The sequence below is a fragment of the Melanostigma gelatinosum genome, assembly GCF_949748355.1.
Source record: "Melanostigma gelatinosum genome assembly, chromosome: 4".
Classification (NCBI taxonomy): domain Eukaryota; kingdom Metazoa; phylum Chordata; class Actinopteri; order Perciformes; family Zoarcidae; genus Melanostigma; species Melanostigma gelatinosum.
Genome location: NC_136637.1, coordinates 30,705,541 through 30,729,637, shown reverse-complemented (window position 1 = coordinate 30,729,637; position 24,097 = coordinate 30,705,541). Strand labels below are relative to the sequence as shown.

At 44.3% G+C, this 24,097-nt stretch overlaps 3 protein-coding genes across 4 annotated transcripts in view; 2 read left to right on the top strand and 1 right to left on the bottom strand.

Moving 5' to 3' along the window:
* The window catches only part of LOC306776662 (homocysteine S-methyltransferase), a 9,660-nt gene extending 2,351 nt beyond the window's left edge, over nucleotides 1-7,309 (top strand). The window contains exons 4-8 of one of the 2 annotated variants that reach the window (XM_079267440.1): nucleotides 172-275; nucleotides 415-576; nucleotides 672-877; nucleotides 2,001-2,080; nucleotides 7,010-7,309. In XM_079267440.1, the coding sequence (XP_079123566.1) occupies nucleotides 172-275; nucleotides 415-576; nucleotides 672-877; nucleotides 2,001-2,080; nucleotides 7,010-7,098 (641 nt within the window). In that variant the 3' untranslated portion in view covers nucleotides 7,099-7,309. The remainder of the gene's footprint in view (nucleotides 1-171; nucleotides 276-414; nucleotides 577-671; nucleotides 878-2,000; nucleotides 2,081-7,009) is intronic. The other variant, XM_079267441.1, reaches the window with a different exon arrangement.
* A 1,408-nt stretch (nucleotides 7,310-8,717) lies between these two features.
* LOC306776660 (basic immunoglobulin-like variable motif-containing protein) lies at nucleotides 8,718-19,433 on the bottom strand. Its single transcript, XM_079267438.1, has 10 exons — nucleotides 19,259-19,433; nucleotides 16,280-16,792; nucleotides 14,697-14,826; nucleotides 13,734-13,829; nucleotides 13,264-13,368; nucleotides 13,092-13,186; nucleotides 12,869-13,001; nucleotides 10,900-10,983; nucleotides 10,735-10,831; nucleotides 8,718-9,405 (listed from the first exon to the last, which is right to left on the bottom strand). The coding sequence occupies exons 2-10, from the start codon at nucleotides 16,749-16,751 to the stop codon at nucleotides 9,133-9,135; spliced, it is 1,485 nt and encodes a 494-aa protein (XP_079123564.1). The 5' UTR covers nucleotides 16,752-16,792; nucleotides 19,259-19,433; the 3' UTR covers nucleotides 8,718-9,132.
* Nucleotides 19,434-19,572: 139 nt separating this feature from the next.
* LOC306776663 (inosine-uridine preferring nucleoside hydrolase) lies at nucleotides 19,573-23,970 on the top strand. The gene is made up of 6 exons (XM_079267442.1): nucleotides 19,573-19,732; nucleotides 20,707-20,941; nucleotides 21,023-21,205; nucleotides 21,540-21,651; nucleotides 23,272-23,408; nucleotides 23,473-23,970. Exons 2-6 carry the CDS (start codon nucleotides 20,759-20,761, stop codon nucleotides 23,833-23,835), a joined length of 978 nt encoding a protein of 325 aa, XP_079123568.1. The 5' UTR covers nucleotides 19,573-19,732; nucleotides 20,707-20,758; the 3' UTR covers nucleotides 23,836-23,970.
* The last annotated feature ends 127 nt before the right edge of the window (nucleotides 23,971-24,097 follow it).

Genomic DNA, 24,097 nt, shown 5'->3' with positions numbered 1-24,097 from the left:
TCTCCGTTTGTGACGTCATGTCTCCGTTTGTGACGTCATGTCTCCGTTTGTGACGTCATGTCTCCGTTTGTGACGTCATGTCTCCGTTTGTGACGTCATGTCTCTGTTTGTGACGTCATGTCTCTGTTTGTGACGTCATGTCTCTGTGTTTTGCTGCATTTGTCTCTGGAGGACGGAGACGTCCGTTGGTGGCGGCCTCCATCGGACCGTACGGAGCTTTTCTTCTCGACGGGTCCGAGTACACCGGAGCTTATGCAGAGGAGATGAGTGTTGAAGTGAGTTCAACAATAGGAGTATTGATGACCCGAACAGATGAGCAAAGTCGATAAAATCAATAAAACCCTAAAGATACCGTCTCGAGAGACTCGAGGGTTCAGTGATGGTCTCTGGTCTCTGTGTCTGTCCCCCTTTAAGGATCTTAAAGTCTGGCATCGGCCTCAGATTGAGGTCCTCGCTGCATCTGGAGCCGATCTCGTTGCTTTTGAGACGATCCCGAGCATCAAAGAGGCGACGGCTCTGCTGGAGCTGCTCAGAGAGTTCCCCGACTCTAAAGCCTGGCTGTCCTTCTCCTGTAAGGTAACAGACCGTGGACCGGCGTGGACCTGTTTCTTCTCTGTAGTCCGGTGTTTCTCTAAAATAAATCCACGTTCTGTCCACACACACGCCGTCAGGACGGGAGGCGTGTCTCAGACGGCAGCCCGTTCACCGACGCCGTGCGGCTCGCTAACAGATGCACTCAGCTGCTCGCTGTCGGAGTCAACTGTTGCTCACCGGCGCTGGTGGAGCCGCTGCTGGACTCTGCCGGGTCCCTGCTGAGCCCGGACCTCAGCTGGGTGGTTTACCCCAACAGTGGAGAGGACTGGGTCTCTGAGCAGGGGTGAGTTTCAATACTGACGACACAGATTCATCCTCAAAGAATATCACAGAAAACCATCAAAGGGCCGGTTATGTAGACTTTAGGACATTCTATTAACACGCTGAGCCTCCGTGTTAAAGAGTGATGGACTCATTTTAGGAACTTATTACTGTCATAGTAAGATGGCTTATTAATGAAGTAAAGACCACATACTGGACGTGGGAAGAGGACGTGGTCGTTGTGACGTCTCACTGGTTTGTGGACGTTTTCAAGCTTTGAGTTCAGCGTTTTGGCCGTCACCATCTAGTTTGTTTTGCAACCAGTGAACAGGAAGAGACCATATTTGGACTGAGGAGGAGTGACATACGGCTCTGGCAGGCGGCACCCTCCGGTTCTTTAAAGTTCTCCGGTTCTTCATGTGTTAAAGCTGCATTCTCTCTCGTGTCCACCAGGGGGCGACTCCTCTGGTTGTATAGAAGTCTATAGAAAATGACTCTACTTCTCTCTTGATTTATTACCTCAGTAAACATTGTAAACATGAGTTTATGTCTCAATCTCTAGTTTCAAGTCTTCTTCAATACAGCATGATGTTCATTTAGTACATTATGGTCCATTTAGAGTCACACAGACCATAAAGCAGGGGATGCTTTAGGGCGGGGCTACACGCTGATTGACAGGTCGACACCAGAGACGTATACGGCGTCTCTACGTCACTCCTCAGTCCACATATGGTCACTTCCTGTTCACTGGTTGCAAAAAACAACAAGATGGCCACTTCTTATAAACGGTCTGTCAATCACAAGGTTTTACGTCTCAGAACATGAGGACTGTATTTAACTCGGTCATCGGTTACTCTGCAGATCAGGACAAAACATATCTACGAGTTTATATGAATCATTTTTACAGCCCACAGTATATAAGTAATAAAATAATGCATTAATAACAATGATACAATAATAAAACGGTACAAAATGATGTTAACACTTTTACTTTTACCTTTCATAGTGTAAGTACATTTTGCTCATGATTTGTGCTTTTGAATGCAGCACTTTTACTTATAAAGGAGTATTTTTACTTTTACTAAAGAATGTGAGTACTTTGTCCACCACTGTTGACCGTTTCGTGTTGTCTTTTACGAATAAAGGTGGTTAACGTCTGAGAAAACTGCAGCATCGATACTTGAACTAAGTCCCACATGGATGAAGCAAGGTGCTGGTTTAATCGGTAAGGACAGTTTTCTCTCCACTTTAACCCTCAGGTTAACTCCTGGTGTCCACCAGAGACATCACTGCTGTATTATAGAGATAATACATGTTATTCTCTTAGTGTCCACTAGAGGCATCACTACTGTATTATAGAGATAATACATGTTATTCTCTTAGTGTCCACTAGAGGCATCACTGCTGTATTATAGAGATAATACATGTTATTCTCTTAATGTCCACTAGAGGCATCACTACTGTATTATAGAGATAATACATGTTATTCTCTTAATGTCCACTAGAGGCATCACTACTGTATTATAGAGATAATACATGTTATTCTCTTAGTGTCCACTAGAGGCATCACTACTGTATTATAGAGATAATACATGTTATTCTCTTAATGTCCACTAGAGGCATCACTACTGTATTATAGAGATAATACATGTTATTCTCTTAGTGTCCACTAGAGGCATCACTGCTGTATTATAGAGATAATACATGTTATTCTCTTAGTGTCCACTAGAGGCATCACTGCTGTATTATAGAGATAATACATGTTATTCTCAATGTCCACTAGAGGCATCACTGCTGTATTATAGAGATAATACATGTTATTCTCAATGTCCACTAGAGGCATCACTGCTGTATTATAGAGATAATACATGTTATTCTCTTAGTGTCCACTAGAGGCATCACTGCTGTATTATAGAGATAATACATGTTATTCTCTTAGTGTCCACTAGAGGCATCACTGCTGTATTATAGAGATAATACATGTTATTCTCTTAGTGTCCACTAGAGGCATCACTACTGTATTATAGAGATAATACATGTTATTCTCCTGGTGTCCACTAGAGGCATCACTGCTGTATTATAGAGATAATACATGTTATTCTCTTAGTGTCCACTAGAGGCATCACTGCTGTATTATAGAGATAATACATGTTATTCTCTTAGTGTCCACTAGAGGCATCACTACTGTATTATAGAGATAATACATGTTATTCTCTTAGTGTCCACTAGAGGCATCACTGCTGTATTATAGAGATAATACATGTTATTCTCTTAGTGTCCACTAGAGGCATCACTGCTGTATTATAGAGATAATACATGTTATTCTCTTAGTGTCCACTAGAGGCATCACTACTGTATTATAGAGATAATACATGTTATTCTCTTAATGTCCACTAGAGGCATCACTACTGTATTATAGAGATAATACATGTTATTCTCTTAGTGTCCACTAGAGGCATCACTGCTGTATTATAGAGATAATACATGTTATTCTCTTAGTGTCCACTAGAGGCATCACTGCTGTATTATAGAGATAATACATGTTATTCTCAATGTCCACTAGAGGCATCACTGCTGTATTATAGAGATAATACATGTTATTCTCAATGTCCACTAGAGGCATCACTGCTGTATTATAGAGATAATACATGTTATTCTCTTAGTGTCCACTAGAGGCATCACTGCTGTATTATAGAGATAATACATGTTATTCTCTTAGTGTCCACTAGAGGCATCACTGCTGTATTATAGAGATAATACATGTTATTCTCTTAGTGTCCACTAGAGGCATCACTACTGTATTATAGAGATAATACATGTTATTCTCCTGGTGTCCACTAGAGGCATCACTGCTGTATTATAGAGATAATACATGTTATTCTCTTAGTGTCCACTAGAGGCATCACTGCTGTATTATAGAGATAATACATGTTATTCTCTTAGTGTCCACTAGAGGCATCACTACTGTATTATAGAGATAATACATGTTATTCTCCTGGTGTCCACTAGAGGCATCACTGCTGTATTATAGAGATAATACATGTTATTCTCCTGGTGTCCACTAGAGGCATCACTGCTGTATTATAGAGATAATACATGTTATTCTCTTAGTGTCCACTAGAGGCATCACTGCTGTATTATAGAGATAATACATGTTATTCTCCTGGTGTCCACTAGAGGCATCACTGCTGTATTATAGAGATAATACATGTTATTCTCCTGGTGTCCACTAGAGGCATCACTGCTGTATTATAGAGATAATACATGTTATTCTCTTAGTGTCCACTAGAGGCATCACTACTGTATTATAGAGATAACACATGTTATTCTCTTAGTGTCCACTAGAGGCATCACTACTGTATTATAGAGATAATACATGTTATTCTCTTAGTGTCCACTAGAGGCATCACTACTGTATTATAGAGATAATACATGTTATTCTCCTGGTGTCCACTAGAGGCATCACTACTGTATTAAAGAGATAACACATGTTATTCTCCTGGTGTCCACTAGAGGCATCACTGCTGTATTATAGAGATAACACATGTTATTCTCTTAGTGTCCACTAGAGGCATCACTGCTGTATTATAGAGATAATACATGTTATTCTCTTAGTGTCCACTAGAGGCATCACTACTGTATTATAGAGATAATACATGTTATTCTCTTAATGTCCACTAGAGGCATCACTGCTGTATTATAGAGATAATACATGTTATTCTCCTGGTGTCCACTAGAGGCATCACTACTGTATTATAGAGATAATACATGTTATTCTCCTGGTGTCCACTAGAGGCATCACTGCTGTATTATAGAGATAATACATGTTATTCTCTTAGTGTCCACTAGAGGCATCACTGCTGTATTATAGAGATAATACATGTTATTCTCCTGGTGTCGACTAGAGGCATCACTACTGTATTATAGAGATAATACATGTTATTCTCCTGGTGTCCACTAGAGGCATCACTACTGTATTATAGAGATAATACATGTTATTCTCTTAGTGTCCACTAGAGGCATCACTACTGTATTATAGAGATAATACATGTTATTCTCTTAGTGTCCACTAGAGGCATCACTACTGTATTATAGAGATAATACATGTTATTCTCCTGGTGTCCACTAGAGGCATCACTGCTGTATTATAGAGATAATACATGTTATTCTCTTAGTGTCCACTAGAGGCATCACTGCTGTATTATAGAGATAATACATGTTATTCTCTTAGTATCCACTAGAGGCATCACTACTGTATTATAGAGATAATACATGTTATTCTCCTGGTGTCCACTAGAGGCATCACTACTGTATTATAGAGATAATACATGTTATTCTCTTAGTGTCCACTAGAGGCATCACTACTGTATTATAGAGATAATACATGTTATTCTCTTAATGTCCACTAGAGGCATCACTGCTGTATTATAGAGATAATACATGTTATTCTCCTGGTGTCCACTAGAGGCATCACTACTGTATTATAGAGATAATACATGTTATTCTCTTAGTGTCCACTAGAGGCATCACTACTGTATTATAGAGATAATACATGTTATTCTCTTAGTGTCCACTAGAGGCATCACTGCTGTATTATAGAGATAATACATGTTATTCTCTTAATGTCCACTAGAGGCATCACTGCTGTATTATAGAGATAATACATGTTATTCTCCTGGTGTCCACTAGAGGCATCACTACTGTATTATAGAGATAATACATGTTATTCTCTTAGTGGCCACTAGAGGCATCACTACTGTATTATAGAGATAATACATGTTATTCTCTTAGTGGCCACTAGAGGCATCACTGCTGTATTATAGAGATAATACATGTTATTCTCTTAGTGTCCACTAGAGGCATCACTACTGTATTATAGAGATAATACATGTTATTCTCTTAGTGTCCACTAGAGGCATCACTACTGTATTATAGAGATAATACATGTTATTCTCTTAGTGTCCACTAGAGGCATCACTGCTGTATTATAGAGATAATACATGTTATTCTCTTAGTGTCCACTAGAGGCATCACTACTGTATTATAGAGATAATACATGTTATTCTCTTAGTGTCCACTAGAGGCATCACTACTGTATTATAGAGATAATACATGTTATTCTCTTAGTGTCCACTAGAGGCATCACTGCTGTATTATAGAGATAATACATGTTATTCTCTTAATGTCCACTAGAGGCATCACTGCTGTATTATAGAGATAATACATGTTATTCTCTTAGTGTCCACTAGAGGCATCACTACTGTATTAGAGATAATACATGTTATTCTCTTAGTGTCCACTAGAGGCATCACTACTGTATTATAGAGATAATACATGTTATTCTCCTGGTGTCCACTAGAGGCATCACTACTGTATTATAGAGATAATACATGTTATTCTCTTAGTGTCCACTAGAGGCATCACTGCTGTATTATAGAGATAATACATGTTATTCTCTTAGTGTCCACTAGAGGCATCACTACTGTATTATAGAGATAATACATGTTATTCTCTTAGTGTCCACTAGAGGCATCACTGCTATATTATAGAGATAATACATGTTATTCTCTTAGTGTCCACTAGAGGCATCACTGCTGTATTATAGAGATAATACATGTTATTCTCTTAGTGTCCACTAGAGGCATCACTACTGTATTATAGAGATAATACATGTTATTCTCTTAGTGTCCACTAGAGGCATCACTACTGTATTATAGAGATAATACATGTTATTCTCTTAATGTCCACTAGAGGCATCACTGCTGTATTATAGAGATAATACATGTTATTCTCTTAGTGTCCACTAGAGGCATCACTGCTTACATATCACAGATTCAGCATTTAACATCGAGTTTAGTTGATGTTTGTTCAATATTTAACTCAGTGAAAGTGGACCATAACATTACAATTTTGTATTTTTTAACAGTTCTAGGAAGGGGACATTTGAGGGGACAATTGTCTGACAAAATTAAACCAAATCGATATTGTTAATTGACATATCTCATAATTCACTTTCATTTCGTTACAGGTGAAAATGATATGAATGTATATCTTTTTGTCCTTTCAGGACACTAAAGTAACTTCATTTACGGTTTGAGTTTTGTCCCGTTCTCCTGTGTTTCCTGTTCTGAGTCTCTGGTTGTTCGTTCTGCAGGAGGTTGCTGCCGCATCGCTCCGGCTCACATTGCAGAGTTACGAGGACGGTTAGAAACCAGCTGCACGTCTTCAGTCTCTGCAGTTTGACTGGAAGGAAAATAAAACGATCACACGACATCTGTACAAACTGTGTCTGCACATGAAGATGGAAATAAACCGTGCATGTCTTCACTTTCAGAGGTTTCACACTTTTGAATGATTTCGAGTCACTTCTTTAAGAACGGGGATCGTGGACGCAGCGGTCTCACTGGAGGGTTCACACCTGCACAAGGAGTTATCGTCTGAGAACAGAATTTACAGCAGTAGTTGAATAAAATGTGAGTTTAACGAGATGTGATATCAAGCAAAATTAACAAAATAGCAGGATTGGAGTTCAAGACAACACCGACCGTTAAACGCTGCGAGGAATCGAGACTCTCTTTGACATTTGTATTAAAAGATAACTTGAAACGTTCTATGGCGATTGGACAGACGATCATGTAACTAAGAGCACATCTTGTGCTTGACCACGGCCTTCTTTGGCAACGCCGTCGCCCCCTATTGGTCAATTTAAAAGCGTCTTTAAACAAATGGTTCAACATCGTCATGAAACCTGTCCTGCCGGTTTTGTGGTTAGTCTGATTTGTGTTGTGCCACTCATCTTTAGCATGTGTGGCACCCCCTAGTGCGCGATTGGAGGACAAATCCTGCAAGTTTCATGACGATTGGTCTCATGCACGTGTCTTCAATCAAAGTTCAACGAGGTCCAGAACAATAATCTCGAACTTGTTCTTTGATTTAGTTCCATATATATTGAAGTAGCCAAATTTGAGTGGTTTATGAGACTCATTTTAGTGCCGTCTGAACCAAGTCTCACTGTAAATCAGAGTGATGACTTTTCAAAGTGCACCTTTTAATTATAGCGCCACCATCAGGCCGATTGGAGTCATATTTCTTGGCCAGCGCAAAACTACGACGTACAATCTCACATTTCTGAAGAAAAATAATAATCTGAGGCCGTGAAGTGAATAAAACTGTTTCCTTGTAAACAGTTTGAGGCCGTAGTTTGATGTGCCGTTAAGGGAAATGAATATTTGTGTTTGCCAAATGTCGTCATGGTTTTTGAGACTTTCTTTTACACAAACAAACTTTAGCTTGTTTGAAACTGAAGCATTTGCAGCAATCTGTGCCTTAACGCGCTTTCTGCTTTAATAAGTTGTTGCTGCTCAGCGACGATTTTCACTTTGTGTGAAGCTGCTGTTCTCTCTGTAGATGAAGACAAAGAGGGACAGGAGGCCGTCCTCCAATTATTCTGTTGAAAGTCAGTATTGGTTTGATTTAAACCACTAAAAAAACTACAACATGACCCCAAAATGACACCAAGTAAAGGTCTGGTGATGTTCTATACTCCATAAACACTAATGTGTATTAATCCGACGCTGAAAATAGTCCCCAACTAAAACCCCATGTACTCCACCAGCAGCTCAGCTTCAGTCAGACCAGCTGGTGAACGTCGTTCACTCTGCAGCTGAAGAGACAGATGGTGGTGGAGACCAAACGGAGAATAATGGACTCGTATTCATCAGGTGACAGAGTCCTGATGAATCATCGGGTTGATGTGGAGATAAACATGTGCTTCTGGTGGAGTTATCTATTTAAAGTTTACCTTCAGTAGAACCAACCGTCTGAGCAGGTCCACCGCGGGACCTTTGTTCTGCACATTGTCAACAGTGTTGGTCTGTCCGGTTGCCCGTACGATGCTTTGTGATATAAAGTCCCGCGGTGGACCTGTCTCCGTGGAGAGACGGGATTAAAGCTCTTCTGTTGTGTAACGAGCGTCCGCATGAACTACTTCATCACCTTCATACAAACCCTGTCAAGAAAGAAGTGAAGTATTAAATGTGCTATGAAGAAACTAAGGTTGAATATAAACGATTTGATTTGGCTGATAAATATTTACTCGTGGATTTTTAACACTTCCTGTTTCTAAAGCTTCTAAAAAACTGATTGTTCTTCTTTATAAAATCCTCAGACACGTAAATAGTGTTCTTATCAGTTATGGGGTCGAGTGCCAAGTTACAAACGAAGCTCGACACATCGTTGGTCTTTGCCTGACCAACGATGCCGCCGGACCTCAGCGTCTCAGTCTGTGACGTCTTCCTCGAGGGGGCTGTCGGGGGGGCCCCTCTGTCTGTACTCTGTTGTGTTGGACAGACGTCTCCGGCCGCCGTCTCTCTGACTCCCCGTACTGTGAGACGCCGTCCTCTCCTCGGGGGCGGCGCTCTCCGGGCCCAGGTGGAGCCGGTTGTGGTAGTGGACGTCGTGGCGCAGGTTCTCCAGGTTCAGAGCCCAGGGGCCGAGCTTCTGCCAGTTGACCCTCTGGAAGGCCATGATGCAGTGCAGGTTCCCCACCACCTGTGAGCCGGAGAACGACTTCTGTTAGAGACACGTTCGGACAATCTGCAACAGCGGATCATAAAACTCACTGATCGGATCAGCACGAATGAAACAAAGGAGCAAATCTAACTTTTAGATCGCTGATCACTTGTTTTAGCCGCTGATACTAATTATTGATCGCTGATGATCCATATAACTGTTAGATCCATGACCACATTTCAAAACATAAATGACGTCCTGATCACATGTTTTACTTTGGTTCTCCTCCAACATTCAGTGGAACTTGTGTTTCTAGTCTGATCATGTTTCATTGTAAACAACCAATCAGTGTTTAAAGTAACAGGAGAGCTAGTAACGTTAGCAGCACCGTTAACGGCTAACCAACAGGAGGATAGCTAGTAACGTTAGCAGCACCGTTAACGGCTAACCAACAGGAGGATAGCTAGTAACGTTAGCAGCACCGTTAACGGCTAACCAACAGGAAGAGAGCTAGTAATGTTAGCAGCACCGCTAACAGCTAACCAACAGGAGGATAGCTAGTAACGTTAGCAGCACCGTTAACGGCTAACCAACAGGAAGAGAGCTAGTAATGTTAGCAGCACCGTTAACGGCTAACCAACAGGAGGATAGCTAGTAACGTTAGCAGCACCGTTAACGGCTAACCAACAGGAAGAGAGCTAGTAATGTTAGCAGCACCGCTAACAGCTAACCAACAGGAGGATAGCTAGTAACATTAGCAGCACCGTTAACGGCTAACCAACAGGAAGAGAGCTAGTAATGTTAGCAGCACCGCTAACAGCTAACCAACAGGAGGATAGCTAGTAACGTTAGCAGCACCGCTAACGGCTAACCAACAGAAGGAGAGGTAGTAACATTAGCAGCACCGCTAACGGCTAACCAACAGAAGGAGAGCTAGTAATGTTAGCAGCACCGCTAACGGCTAACCAACAGGAGGAGAGCTAGTAACGTTAGCAGCACCGTTAACGGCTAACCAACAGAAGGAGAGCTAGTAATGTTAGCAGCACCGCTAACGGCTAACCAACAGAAGGAGAGCTAGTAACATTAGCAGCACCGCTAACGGCTAACCAGCAGAGGTTCACTTCAGTTACACTATGATGCCTTCAGGCTCTGCTCATGTCATCTGTAAAATGTAGTTTTGATGATAAATTTGAATAAATCCAGTAGTTTGAAGGAGATGTTTTTTTTTTACGTTAAACTGTCATTAATCTGAGGTTCACATGAGTGTAGAACTGCGAGGGGGGTCAGTATGGATCACGGATCTACTACGGTCCTCTACAGCACTGATCAGTAACACCGAGGACAACATGCGTAACCAGTCGGTTGAACCTTCTTGGTCTTGCGGCGCTGGATCCCTCTCTCTGTGTGACGGATGTCCAGGTATTCTGGGTTTTGCGTGTTGAGGTCTGTCACGATGTCGAGCCATCTGAAAGAAGAGGCTCCGTGTTAAAACGGCTCAGATCCAGAACCCGATCCAACAGAACCACGACTTACTTTTTACAGTGGATGGCTGGGTGCTTCCTGCTGGGCTCACCGATCAGGATCCAGTGCTCCGTTTCATTGGTGGCCAAAGGGCCCCTTTAAAGAAAGAACATTTAAGTTTTTAAAATGCTATATAAGAACAGAGTATCGATAGAAGTACTACTACTACTACTACTAATACTACTACGACCCTAAAGATGACTCTGGCCCTGAAAGCCACCATAGTTCTCTCCACCAACTAGAGCAGGGGTTCTTAACCTTTTTGACCTCGGGGCCCAACTTTTCAAGGACAAAGTGTCCCGGGGCCCACTCTGACTATATGCATCACAAGTGTCAGAACACCTGCAGGTCATACAGAAACAGAGCAGTGGGCCTTTGGATCAGTACAAATTTAAGATTTGTGTCCGCATAAAATAAAAAAGTATCTTTCAGTATAAATAACTGCCGGTGGCTGTATCTGTACAGGTAAAGGACAGTATAGGGCTGCAACTACACTATCAGTGAACAACTGCCTCAAATCTGAAGAAGATTGGACAAAGTATGACCATTCTACAGAGTTTCTTCATGAAGAGATCCAGGCGGAGCTCTAAAAGGACATTTGGAGACCCAAATGGACACATGGTACCCACATGATATTCTGACACACTAAAGGTGTTTCTCCCTTTATATTGTGATTTTATATTATTTTACTTTTATTTTTAGCCTTTGCAAATTGCAAAAACTATGTATATATGGTGGAAGACATGGTGTGTGAGTAGCGAACTTGCTGTGCTTAATGGCTGCGACCGAGCACACGATCGAGAATGAGAATAGCTCAGTTACGCAAACGTTGGTTGACGGCTTATGGAAGAGGAGGATAAGGTTTGTACCATAAGTACTAGCGTTTTCTGAAGGCAGTAGCTCCATGCTAACATCCGCTAGCACGTTGTCGGGTCTGTAATGTGTCTTTTTCCGTCGAAATGCTGCAAGATACGACTTGCAGCGGTTATGGCGACTTTGGACAGTGTGTGTGTGGGCTCCTTTTGTGGAGAATCCATAAGAAATGAAAGAAAACCGATGATTTCTTTGCAAAGATGAGGATTTTGGGCATGCTGGGAAACCAAACACGGACATGTTTTGTGACGTATTTGCGCAAACAAGCCGTAGGAACGGAAGGGGAGGGGATCGAGGATGCCGGTGTTGAACAGGCAAAACCCTTGTTAAATAAATGAGATGATAGAATGTGATGATCACAAAGACATTTATTATCATGTGTATGTAAACCTGCATACACAACAAGAAGCCCAACAGACTTTCCCACGAGCGTTGGATGTTTCGTCGCTACGTGTCTCTTTATTTCTGAAGGCTTCAGAGCTTCGTTTGATAGCATTAGCTCACATTCCACACACTGAGCCCTCGGCTCTGCCTCGTTGCCTCCGTTCACAAAGCCGTACTTCAGAAAGTCAGGGTTGTACTTGCGCACACATTTAGACTTTTGGGGGGTATGGCACCACTGTCGCTTTCATTTTTTCTTTTTAATAACTTATCCATAACTTTCGCTACAGGCTAGCGGCTAGCTGAGTGTCTTCTTCTGCTTATTGCAGCTTGTTAAACAACTGACTGACGCATTACCGCCACCAGGTGGTGGGAAGCTGTATTGTAACTGAGCGTCTCATGGATAACAGTGATATCTCTGGCGTCTTCTATTGATAACCTATGCGGTCCCGCGGCCCTCGCGGCCCACAGGTGCAAAACTGAAAGTTTTTTGCGGCCCTCTAGGTGGCGCTCGCGGCCCAATCATGGGCCGCGGCCCAATCATGGGCCGCGGCCCAATCATGGGCCGCGGCCCTATCATGGGCCGCGGCCCACTGGTTAAGAATCACTGCTCTAGAGAACCTGCCACACAAACTACAAGCTATGCCACTAAAACCTGCACCCTGTCCCTTAAGGACCACTAAAACGAGATGAATCAGTCGTGACAGTGATGGAGCGTGACTCCTACCTGTAGGCCTTAGCAGCTTTGAGGGGTGTGGCCTCGAAGCCCACGGGGCAGAAGTAGTGGTTCTGGCAGTGGTAGACGTAGGCCGTGGACTCGTCCGTCAGACCTTGAGTCAGTTTCATCAACGCGCCTTCAGCTGCAAACATCTGAGAGGTTAAACCACTTCCTGTCCCCTCGGGAGACCACGTGGCAGCCGTTTGGGGTTTTTGTGCCGGCGGTCGCTCACCTGTCTCTCCGGCCGTCTTGTGTTTCCCGTGTGGTTTGTACAGAATGTACGAGCAGCCTCGCACGCGGAAGTTGTCGTTGATTTGTCGGAACCAGCTGAGAGAGAGATTCACTGATCACTGCGCTGCAGGCGGTGAAGAGGGTGCATTTAACAAAGAAGCAGCTGTGTTTACCGCATCAGGGTGGCGTTTCCGGTGAAAGGACCGAACTTGATCTCTTCAAAAGGCGGCTGGAACCCCAGAACGTGCAGAGCCTCCTCCTGAGAGATGGGGGGCAGACTGAGAACACAGTGAGTGTGGGAGGACTCTTGTCATGTTCAATCGTGGGTATTTATTTTATACTTTAACGTCTTCCAGGTTCTTTCCTCACGAGATGATGATGAGAGGTCATCAAATAATCGATTTACTCGTTTTTGTCAAAACAGCTTCAATGACCAAATGAACTATTTGAGGAATAAATCTGTAATATAATCTGTGTTTATGTTCCATCTGTAATCCTTAATGTTTCAGTGTAAATACACCAGGCTGAACGTTTATTCCTCTTTGTTTACCTTTTTGTTTAACGTCACATTGCTATGAATTGTGGGTAATTCCCTCAGGCGAAGTCTGCAGAACTAAACCCTCACAGAGGACCAGCTGCTCACCTTCCTGCACCCAGAGTGCTGTACAGGAAGTTCCAGCAGGAAATGAGAGAAGAGATCCCGCATGACGTCTTGTACTGTGGCCGACTGATGCAGTACCTGCAGCAGAGAACACAACACACGACGACTAGATTACAAGCGTTTAACACACCACCTGTCCTACATCAGTGCAAGACACATACTATGCAATTGTTTAGTCTTTGTGGTTGTTTTGTGTCTCTTTGTGGTAGTTTTGTGTCTCTTTGTGGTAGTTTTGTGTCTCTTTGTGGTAGATTTGTGTCTCTTTGTGGTAGATTTGTGTTTCTTGGTGGTTGTTTGTTGTTTTGTGTCTCTTTGTGGTTGTTTTGTGTCTCTTTGTGGTTGTTTTGTGTTTATTTGTGTTTTTTTGTTTCTTCGTGGTTGTTTTGTGTCTTTGTGGTTGTTTTGTGTCTCTCTGTGGTTGTTTTGTGTCTCTCTGTGGTTGTTTTGTGTCTCTTTGTGGTTGTTTTGTGTCTCTCTGTGGTTGTTTTGTGTCTCTCTGTGGTTGTTTTGTGTCTCTCTGTGGTTGTTTTGTGTCTCTTTGTGGTTGTTTTGTGTCTCTCTGTGGTTGTTTTGTGTCTCTCTGTGGTTGTTTTGTGTCTCTCTGTGGTTGTTTTGTGTCTCTTTGTGGTTGTTTTGTGTCTCTCTGTGGTTGTTTTGTGTCTCTTTGTGGTTGTTTTGTGTCTCTCTGTGGTTGTTTTGTGTCTCTCTGTGGTTGTTTTGTGTCTCTCTGTGGTTGTTTTGTGTCTCTTTGTGGTTGTTTTGTGTCTCTTTGTGGTTGTTTTGTGTCTCTTTGTGGTTGTTTTGTGTTTCTTTGCGGTTGTTTGTCATTTTGTTTCTTTGTTGTTTTGTGTCTCTTTCTGGTAGTTTTGTGTTTCTTTGTCGTTGTTTTGTGTTCGGGTTAACAGAGCTGCTGGAACAGTTTTGAAGAAGTGAACTCAGAACTACCATCTCCTGAGGTCCAGCACTTTCCTATGTTTGACCTCCTCCAGCGAGGCGTGAGGAGGGACGTCCTGCAGGTTCCTGCTGGGTCTGTCTGAAGAATTCATCTTCTTGGTGCTGATTTTCTTCACGTTACCTGAAATACAGCATCAGTCAGTGGAGGCACTTCATGGTTCCCTCTGTTGATCACCACATGTATGTTGTAAACAAGCGGATAGTGTTTTTAGTTCAGAGGGCGGGAACTAAATTCAGTTTCATGTTGATCGTCATTTTTCTGTCGACCCAACTTCTTCCTCTTTGTCGTTGTTTTGGTTAATTTTGTAAAAAGAGAACAAAGTAAGTTTAGAAGTGAAACCAAAGCACAGTTTACATTCAGTTCTTCCTTCAGTCAGTGGAGGCTGTTCAACGCCGACAGAGCACATCGATACAAACGTCCCGAGCACATTCACATTAACGAGGCTCCTGGACTGTCAATGCCATCAGAGACTGGACGGCAGAAAACTGCTCACAACTCAACGACAGTAAGACGGAGGTCCCAGTTATTGCTCCAGAGGAGTTTGTCCCCATGATCAGGCAGATTATTAGTCCACTCTCCTCTGCTGCCCATTGCAACCTGCGCAATCTTGGGATTTTCTTTGATCGCTCCATGTCGTTTGACCCTCATGTTAAGCAGCTGTCCAGATCATGTTTCTTCCATCTAAGAACTATCAGTAAACTGAGATCTGTAGTATCAACGCCTGAATTAGAGATGATCATACACACATTTATCTCTTCACGCATTGACTACTGCAACTCACTTTTCACATCACTCAGTGCATCTGCTCTTAACCGTCTGCAGGTCATCCAAAACGCTGCCGCCAGATTACTCACCAGGACAAACCGACGGTCTCACATCACCCCCGTACTCCGATCTCTCCACTGGCTTCCTGTAGCATCTCGGATACACTTCAACATTCTCACCATCACTTACAGAGCACTTCACGGTCAGGCTCCGACTTATGTAGCTGATCTACTTCGCCCCTATTCACCCGCCCGCACTCTCAGGTCAAACGCTCGAGGTCTTCTGTCCCACGCACACGATGTAAGAGCCGTGGTGACCGAGCCTTTGAGGCAGTGGCCCCGTGGTGACCGAGCCTTTGAGGCAGTGGCCCCGTGGTGACCGAGCCTTTGAGGCAGTGGCCCCGAGGTGACCGAGCCTTTGAGGCAGTGGCCCCGTGGTGACCGAGCCTTTGAGGCAGTGGCCCCGAGGCTCTGGAATGCTCTGCCTGCAACTCTGCGCCTCGCAGATACTGTGGATACTTTTAAGAAGCAGCTCAAAACCCACCTGTTTAGGCTGGCGTTTGTGTAGAAACCCATGTCCTAGACCTGCTCTTAAAATATGTTTTACATTTTTTATTATTTTTTATTTTATCTTTTCATTTTTTCATTCACTCTGTGTAGATCATTTATTGACCCTTGGGTCACATTGTGTTTTTTATGCTTTTAAATGTCTGCTCTGTTAAGCACTTTGTGATACTACTGTCTGAAAAGCGCGATATAAATAAAATTCATTCATTCATTCATTCAAACATCCACAACATGCTTCTTACTTGTTCTGATTTTTCTGGTGAGCACAGCGTTGAAGTCCGTGGTGTCGATCTCCCAGGCCAGAACGGGTTTACCGTGACCGGAGGAGACCTCCTCCATGTCGCAGTCCCCGTCCGAGCCCACGTGGGCCCCTCCAGACCGGCCGAGGTCCACCGAGGCTCTGGGCTTCCCCGAGGGCCCCTCGTCCTGCCGGTTGGGGACGGCGTCCCCGGTGACGGCGTTCGGGGGCCGGTACACGGAGGCGGCCTGGTTGAGGAGAGCGTAATCGGAGCAGACGGTGTAGAACTTCTCCCTGGAGTGAGTGACCGGACACGTCCACGGCAGGTGGAGCTCGGCGCTCGAGGCTCTTCTCGCTCCGCCGGCGTCCCGGGAGAGGGAGCCCACGAGGCCGTGGTCCTCCTCCCCATCGCTGGGCCGCTGCAGACCCGCCGGACCCGCCGGGTTCGCTCCTTCACCGTCTGACGTGTTCGGCATCGAACGACAGAATCAGCTGACTGACGTGGAGGCTGTGCTCTCTGGTGATGAAAGGACAGACTCAGAACATCTCATATGCAGATGAGATGTTCTTATATTAATAACTGGATCAGCTGACGGCTCGGTGACCGTTAATCTTCCTGGAGTCCACAGTACATACAATGTACAGCACATACAATGCACAGTACGCACATACAATGCACAGTACGCACATACAATGCACAGTACGCACATACAATGCACAGCACATACAATGCACAGCACATACAATGCACAGCACATACAATACACAGCACATACAATGCACAGTACATACAATACACAGCACATACAATACACAGCACATACAATACACAGCACATACAATGCACAGCACATACAATGCACAGCACATACAATGCACAGCACATACAATGCACAGCACATACAATGCACAGCACATACAATGCACAGCACATACAATGCACAGTACATACAATACACAGCACATACAATACACAGCACATACAATGCACAGCACATACAATGCACAGCACATACAATGCACAGCACATACAATGCACAGCACATACAATACACAGCACATACAATACACAGTACATACAATGCACAGCACATACAATACACAGTACATACAATGCACAGCACATACAATGCACAGTACATACAATACACAGCACATACAATACACAGTACATACAATGCACAGCACATACAATACACAGTACATACAATGCACAGCACATACAATGCACAGTACATACAATACACAGTACATATAATACACAGCACATACAATGCACAGCACATACAATACACAGTACATACAATACACAGCACATACAATACACAGCACATACAATACACAGCACATACAATACACAGCACATACAATGCACAGCACATACAATACACAGCACATACAATGCACAGCACATACAATACACAGCACATACAATGCACAGCACATACAATACACAGCACATACAATGCACAGCACATACAATACACAGCACATACAATGCACAGCACATACAATGCACAGCACATACAATACACAGCACATACAATGCACAGCACATACAATGCACAGCACATACAATGCACAGTACATACAATGCACAGCACATACAGTACATACAATACACAGTACATACAATACACAGTACATACAATACACAGCACATACAATACACAGTACATACAATACACAGTACATACAATACACAGCACATACAATACACAGTACATACAATGCACAGCACATACGATGCACAGCACATACAATGCACAGTACATACAATGCACAGTACATACAGTACATACAATGCACAGCACATACAATACACAGTACATACAATACACAGCACATACAATACACAGTACATACGATGCACAGCACATACGATGCACAGCACATACGATGCACAGCACATACGATGCACAGCACATACAATGCACAGTACATACAATGCACAGCACATACAATACACAGTACATACAATACACAGCACATACAATACACAGTACATACGATGCACAGCACATACGATGCACAGCACATACAATACACAGTACATACAATACACAGTACATACAATACACAGTACATACGATGCACAGCACATACAATGCACAGCACATACAATACACAGCACATACAATGCACAGCACATACAATGCACAGTACATACAATGCACAGCACATACAATACACAGTACATACAATACACAGCACATACAATACACAGTACATACGATGCACAGCACATACGATGCACAGCACATACAATACACAGTACATACAATACACAGTACATACAATACACAGTACATACGATGCACAGCACATACGATGCACAGCACATACGATGCACAGCACATACAATGCACAGTACATACAATGCACAGCACATACAATACACAGTACATACAATACACAGCACATACAATACACAGTACATACGATGCACAGCACATACGATGCACAGCACATACAATACACAGTACATACAATACACAGTACATACAATACACAGCACATACAATACACAGTACATACAATGCACAGCACATACGATGCACAGCACATACAATATACAGTACATACAATGCACAGCACATACAATACACAGTACATACAATACACAGCACATACAATACACAGTACATACGATGCACAGCACATACGATGCACAGCACATACGATGCACAGCACATACAATGCACAGTACATACAATGCACAGCACATACAATACACAGTACACACGATGCACAGTACAATAATTAGATTATAATCTTGTAAAATAGTGTCTAATAATGTATTATTATTTTATTTGTATTATTATTAATATTTTATTTTTACAACACGTGATATGTTGTTTCATTGGTGAACCAGACTGAACGTCAAACATTACCGTCATTGGTGATTCATTGATGACATCACGAGCAGACATCTTCGGGTTATTGTTGTTATTGATGTTGTTGTTATTGATCACTGACTCACCTGTTTGTTACATGTAAACACGCCCAGCTGTTATTTCATCATCAGACGTCCTCGTGCAGCGGGCTGGATGGTGAACGTGAGACGCTCTACCGACAGACCGGCACCGGCACGTGACCGTCAGCTCGGTACACGTTAGAATAGCGAAGGGTAAATAATCACAACAATAATAAGAATAAACCCGAGCTGTCGTCCTCCGGACGGACCGGCCTTCACTTCCGGTGCAGCTTCAACGGACCGAACCATTCTGAGGGGGGGGGGGGATATTCAACGCTTCATATTAACGTGAAAACACGAAAGTTAACGACACTGTCAAGTCCAAACGTTATGTGTTGTTTTAAAGATAGTATCTCATGCTATTGTGTGATATTTACTTTAAACGTCACGTGACTATTTGAAGGCGTGTCAGTGACGCGTGGATCGATCCAACGGTTCCACTAATCAGAGACGGCAGCGTGGCTCAGCTTCAGGCGGAAGGTGAGTCTGTTCTGTTTCTTCAGTGGTTTGTTAAAGTAATTAATAAATACATGGCGAAATGCCTGTACTTTCGTGTAAATGTTTACGTTACGCCGTTAACAGGTTACGCTTGCGCATGCGCGACGATGTGGCTTTGTGTTCCAAATGAAGAGACATTTGGCGGGAACAGAAAAGCAACCGCAAGCGATGCATCCGAGACGAACAGCGAGCAGCAAGAAGAAGATGTGACGAGGCCTCTCTGGCTCTGCTTCACAGTGAACGCGGGAGATGAGCAGAGACCCGTCTGTGCTTTATGTCTGAACGAGCTGCGCATAGTAGGAAACTTGTTTCCTTTAGTTTTTCACAGGTTGCACTTTATTGTTATCTTGAAAAGATGTTTAGTGCAAAACAGGTTAATTGCAGCCAATTGCAATAAGCTATTTTTTGCCAAATTGTCGTTATTTTTTGCAGATATAACTTCATCTGCATTGTTCTAACAAAGTGATTGCACATTTTATTTGTTTTTGTCTGATGGAGCAATCTGGTTTACTTAAAAGTGATTGCAATTTTCTTTATTGTATTATTTGAAAAAGCACAGACGGAGGAGTCACAAAATGTTGTTTCAATAAAAATTCAACATGGAGCATTTTGTTACACTTTAGTTGGGGCGGCGGCGGCGAACATAGAAGTTTGAGAACCACTGGCGTCAGACGAGACCAGAACCACGTGGAACCCGTCCGGTCTGGTTCTGACTGTTCACATCCAATACTTTTGTAATATAATAACACACTAACACGGTGTCACAGCTATGTGGCCAAAAGGAAATGATTCATATTCTGCATGAACGCAGAGCGAGTTTCACTTGATTGAAGAAACACGTGAGACCTTCAGAACCCGAGTCAGCAGATTCTACCAAACTATCCCAGATGATCTGAAGTGACTCACGGTCATCTGTTGAACGTGTGGTTGTATTCTATGCTCTTGTCTTTGTTCAGCTTCCGGACGCTTTGAACCACTTTTGAGTGTAAATACCGGAGAAGGAGAAGGATGGCGAAGAGGCCGGTGATCATCGACACAGACTGCGGCATAGACGACGCTCAGGCCATCATGATGGCGCTGGCGGCGCCCGACATCCGGGTGTTGGCCGTCACCTGCGTGTTCGGGAACGCGTCGCTGGAGAACGTGTGTCAGAATGTGCTGAAGGTTCTCTCCGTCTGTGAGCGTCAGCAGGTCCGTCTGCTTCTCTGCAGCTTCAAGTCCTTCATCAGTAGAACGACAACAGTCTGACAACTGCAACACGCTCTCCTGCAGATCCCCGTGTTCCGGGGCTGTGCTGGGCCACTAGTGGGAGCCAGTCTACCAGCGAGGGACCACTTCGGGACGGACGGACTCGGGGACGTGCTGGAAGACCAGGACCCGCAGTGGGAGGACAAGATCCAGAAGGAGCACGCAGTGAACGCAATGATGAGGCTGGTGACTGCAAACCACAAGCAGGTGTGTGTGCGTGTGTGTGTGTGTGTGTGCGCGCGCGTGTGTGTGCGCGTGTGCATGTGCGTGCGTCCATCTCTATCCATGTGTGTATATTTGTAAATGAGTTGGAACGTGTGCTGTGCACGTGCACGTGCGCTGTGCACGTGCGCTGTGCACGTGCGCTGTGCACGTGCGCTGTGCACGTGCGCTGTGCACGTGCGCTGTGCACGTGTGCGACGATGACTGGACTGAAGCGCTCCGTCCACACGGCCTCAGTGTTTGCGTCCAGTGGTTTGAAACATTTCATCCGGTATTGTTCACGCCGGCACACGCGTGCTCACAGTCTGTGCCTCGACAGGTCTCCCTGGTGGCTCTCGGACCGCTCACTAATCTGGCTCTGGCTGTCAGACTGGATCCAGGTTTTCCCCAAAAGCTGAAAGATCTGTACATTATGGGAGGCAACATGGAAGGTAAGGGGCGATCACGACGTTGCTTCAATTCAGCAACAAATGTAAATGAATCTGCTGCTCTCGCCGCAGCGTTTCTCATCTTCACTTTGGCTCCAGCGTGAAGCTCCGGTCTGCATCGTCCTGAACTTCTTCTTCACATATTTACTGCCGACTCTCATTTATGGCAGAAAGAGAAGATGTCTGCCGGCTGTGATTCGTTGTTTCACTGCAGCTCTTTACATCGGGAGCAACCGCTGAGATACTGAGATACTGAGACACTGAGACACTCACTGAGATACTGAGACACTGAGATACTGAGACAGACACTGAGACACTGAGACACTCACTGAGACACTGAGATAGACACTGAGATACTGAGACAGACACTGAGACACTGAGATAGACACTGAGATACTGAGACAGACACTGAGATACTGAGACACTGAGATACTGAGACACTGAGACAGACACTGAGATACTGAGACAGACACTGAGACACAGACAGACACTGAGACAGACACTGAGATACTGAGACAGACACTGAGATACTGAGACACAGACAGATACTGAGATACTGAGACAGACACTGAGACACAGACAGATACTGAGACACTGAGACAGACACTGAGATACTGAGACACAGACAGACACTGAGACACTGAGCTACTGGTGAACTCTCGCTTTTGAGCGATCCTTACGCACGCCTACATTGACGACGAGGGATTTTAGGTGCAAACAAGTTGTCGCTCCATGTCGTTTGACCCTCATGTTAAGCAGCTGTCCAGGTCATGTTTCTTCCATCTAAGAAATATCAGCAAACTGAGATCTGTGGTATCAACAGCTGAACTAGAGATGATCATACACACATTTATCTCTTCTCGCATTGACTACTGCAACTCACTTTTCACATCACTCAGTGCATCTGCTCTTAACCGTCTGCAGGTCATCCAAAACGCTGCCGCCAGATTACTCACCAGGACAAACCGACGGTCTCACATCACCCCCGTACTCCGATCTCTCCACTGGCTTCCTGTAGCATCTCGGATACACTTTAACATTCTCACCATCACTTACAGAGCACTTCACGGTCAGGCTCCGGCTTATGTAGCTGATCTACTTCACCCATATTCACCCGCCCGCACTCTCAGGTCAAACGCTCGAGGTCTTCTGTCCCACGCACACGATGTAAGAGCCGTGGTGACCGAGCCTTTGAGGCAGTGGCCCCGTGGTGACCGAGCCTTTGAGGCAGTGGCCCCGTGGTGACCGAGCCTTTGAGGCAGTGGCCCCGTGGTGACCGAGCCTTTGAGGCAGTGGCCCCGTGGTGACCGAGCCTTTGAGGCAGTGGCCCCGAGGCTCTGGAATGCTCTGCCTGCAACTCTGCGCCTCGCGGTTACTTTTAAGAAGCAGCTCAAAACCCACCTGTTTAGGCTGGCGTTTGAGTAAAAACCCATGTCCTAGACCGGCTCTTAAAATATGTGATTTATTGACCAGAGGGTCACATTGTGTTTTTTTATGCTTTTAAATTTCTGCTCTGTGAAAAGCGCTCTATAAATACATTTTATTATTCTGTGAACGGCCCTTAATGCTGCTGCACGATTACACGGTTTGATTTGTAGAACTTGTTTTTTTTGTCTTTCGTAGGAAAAGGAAACGCGACGCTTTGTGCAGAGTTCAACTTTGCGATGGATGCAGAGTCGGCCTACATTGTTCTTGAAGAGTTCCTCTGCCCGACAGCCGTGGCATCGTGGGAGTACGCCTGCAGGAATGCGCTGCCGTGGGTAAGAAGTGCCGTCGGGGAGGAACTACGTAAACCTGCAAACTGATCATTGATCCACTTCACAGGAGTTCTTCGAGGAGTTGATGAATCAAGATGCCCCCGCTGCAGGCTTCATGAAGACGATCACGTCCAAATGCCGGGCTTACGCCAAAGAGGCTCTGATGAACAAGAGGGACGTGTATTTCGGACCCGGCTTCGTCTCTTACGATGCCTACGCGATGGCCGCCTGCATCGACGGCAGCGTGGTGACGGAGCGCATCGAGTGCCCCGTCCGCGTGGAGCTGCAGGGCTCCATCGCTCGTGGCATGATGGCTCTCGATCGCACCGACGAGCTGAAGAAGAGCCACGCCGTCTCCGTTCTGACCAAGTGTGACGTGGCCAAGTTCAGTCAGCTGCTCATGGCGTCCGTTAGACAACCGAAGAAGTGACGAGCCGAACATCAGCGAGGAGGAAACGAGCTCGCGTCTTCCAACGTGAAGAGTCGGCGTCATCACATCCTTCCTTTGTTCATCAATGTGTTCTTTCTTTTGATTTTATGATAAATAAACCACATTTATCGCCAAGTCGTTGTCGGTCATATTCTTTCAAAGCGGGAACTAAAGATCAAAGAACTCCGAACTTACTTCTGAGATATTGAGACCGATTCAGGAGGAGCCCCAAAAGTTCTGAGTGCAATATTTCATTTGTAAT

Bases quoted from the DNA above. Each gene is read 5' to 3' on its own strand.
- LOC306776660 (XM_079267438.1), bottom strand. From the start codon at position 16,751: ATGCCGAACACGTCAGACGGTGAAGGAGCGAACCCGGCGGGTCCGGCG. The intron at 13,369-13,733 runs GTGAGCAGCTGG...CTGTGTTCTCAG, and splicing joins AGCACTCTGGGTGCAGGAAG to TCTGCCCCCCATCTCTCAGG. The intron at 9,406-10,734 runs GTTCAACCGACT...TCCGGCTCACAG, and splicing joins AGCGCCGCAAGACCAAGAAG to GTGGTGGGGAACCTGCACTG.
- LOC306776663 (XM_079267442.1), top strand. From the start codon at position 20,759: ATGGCGAAGAGGCCGGTGATCATCGACACAGACTGCGGCATAGACGAC. The intron at 21,206-21,539 runs GTGTGTGTGCGT...GTGCCTCGACAG, and splicing joins TGACTGCAAACCACAAGCAG to GTCTCCCTGGTGGCTCTCGG. The intron at 21,652-23,271 runs GTAAGGGGCGAT...TGTCTTTCGTAG, and splicing joins TATGGGAGGCAACATGGAAG to GAAAAGGAAACGCGACGCTT.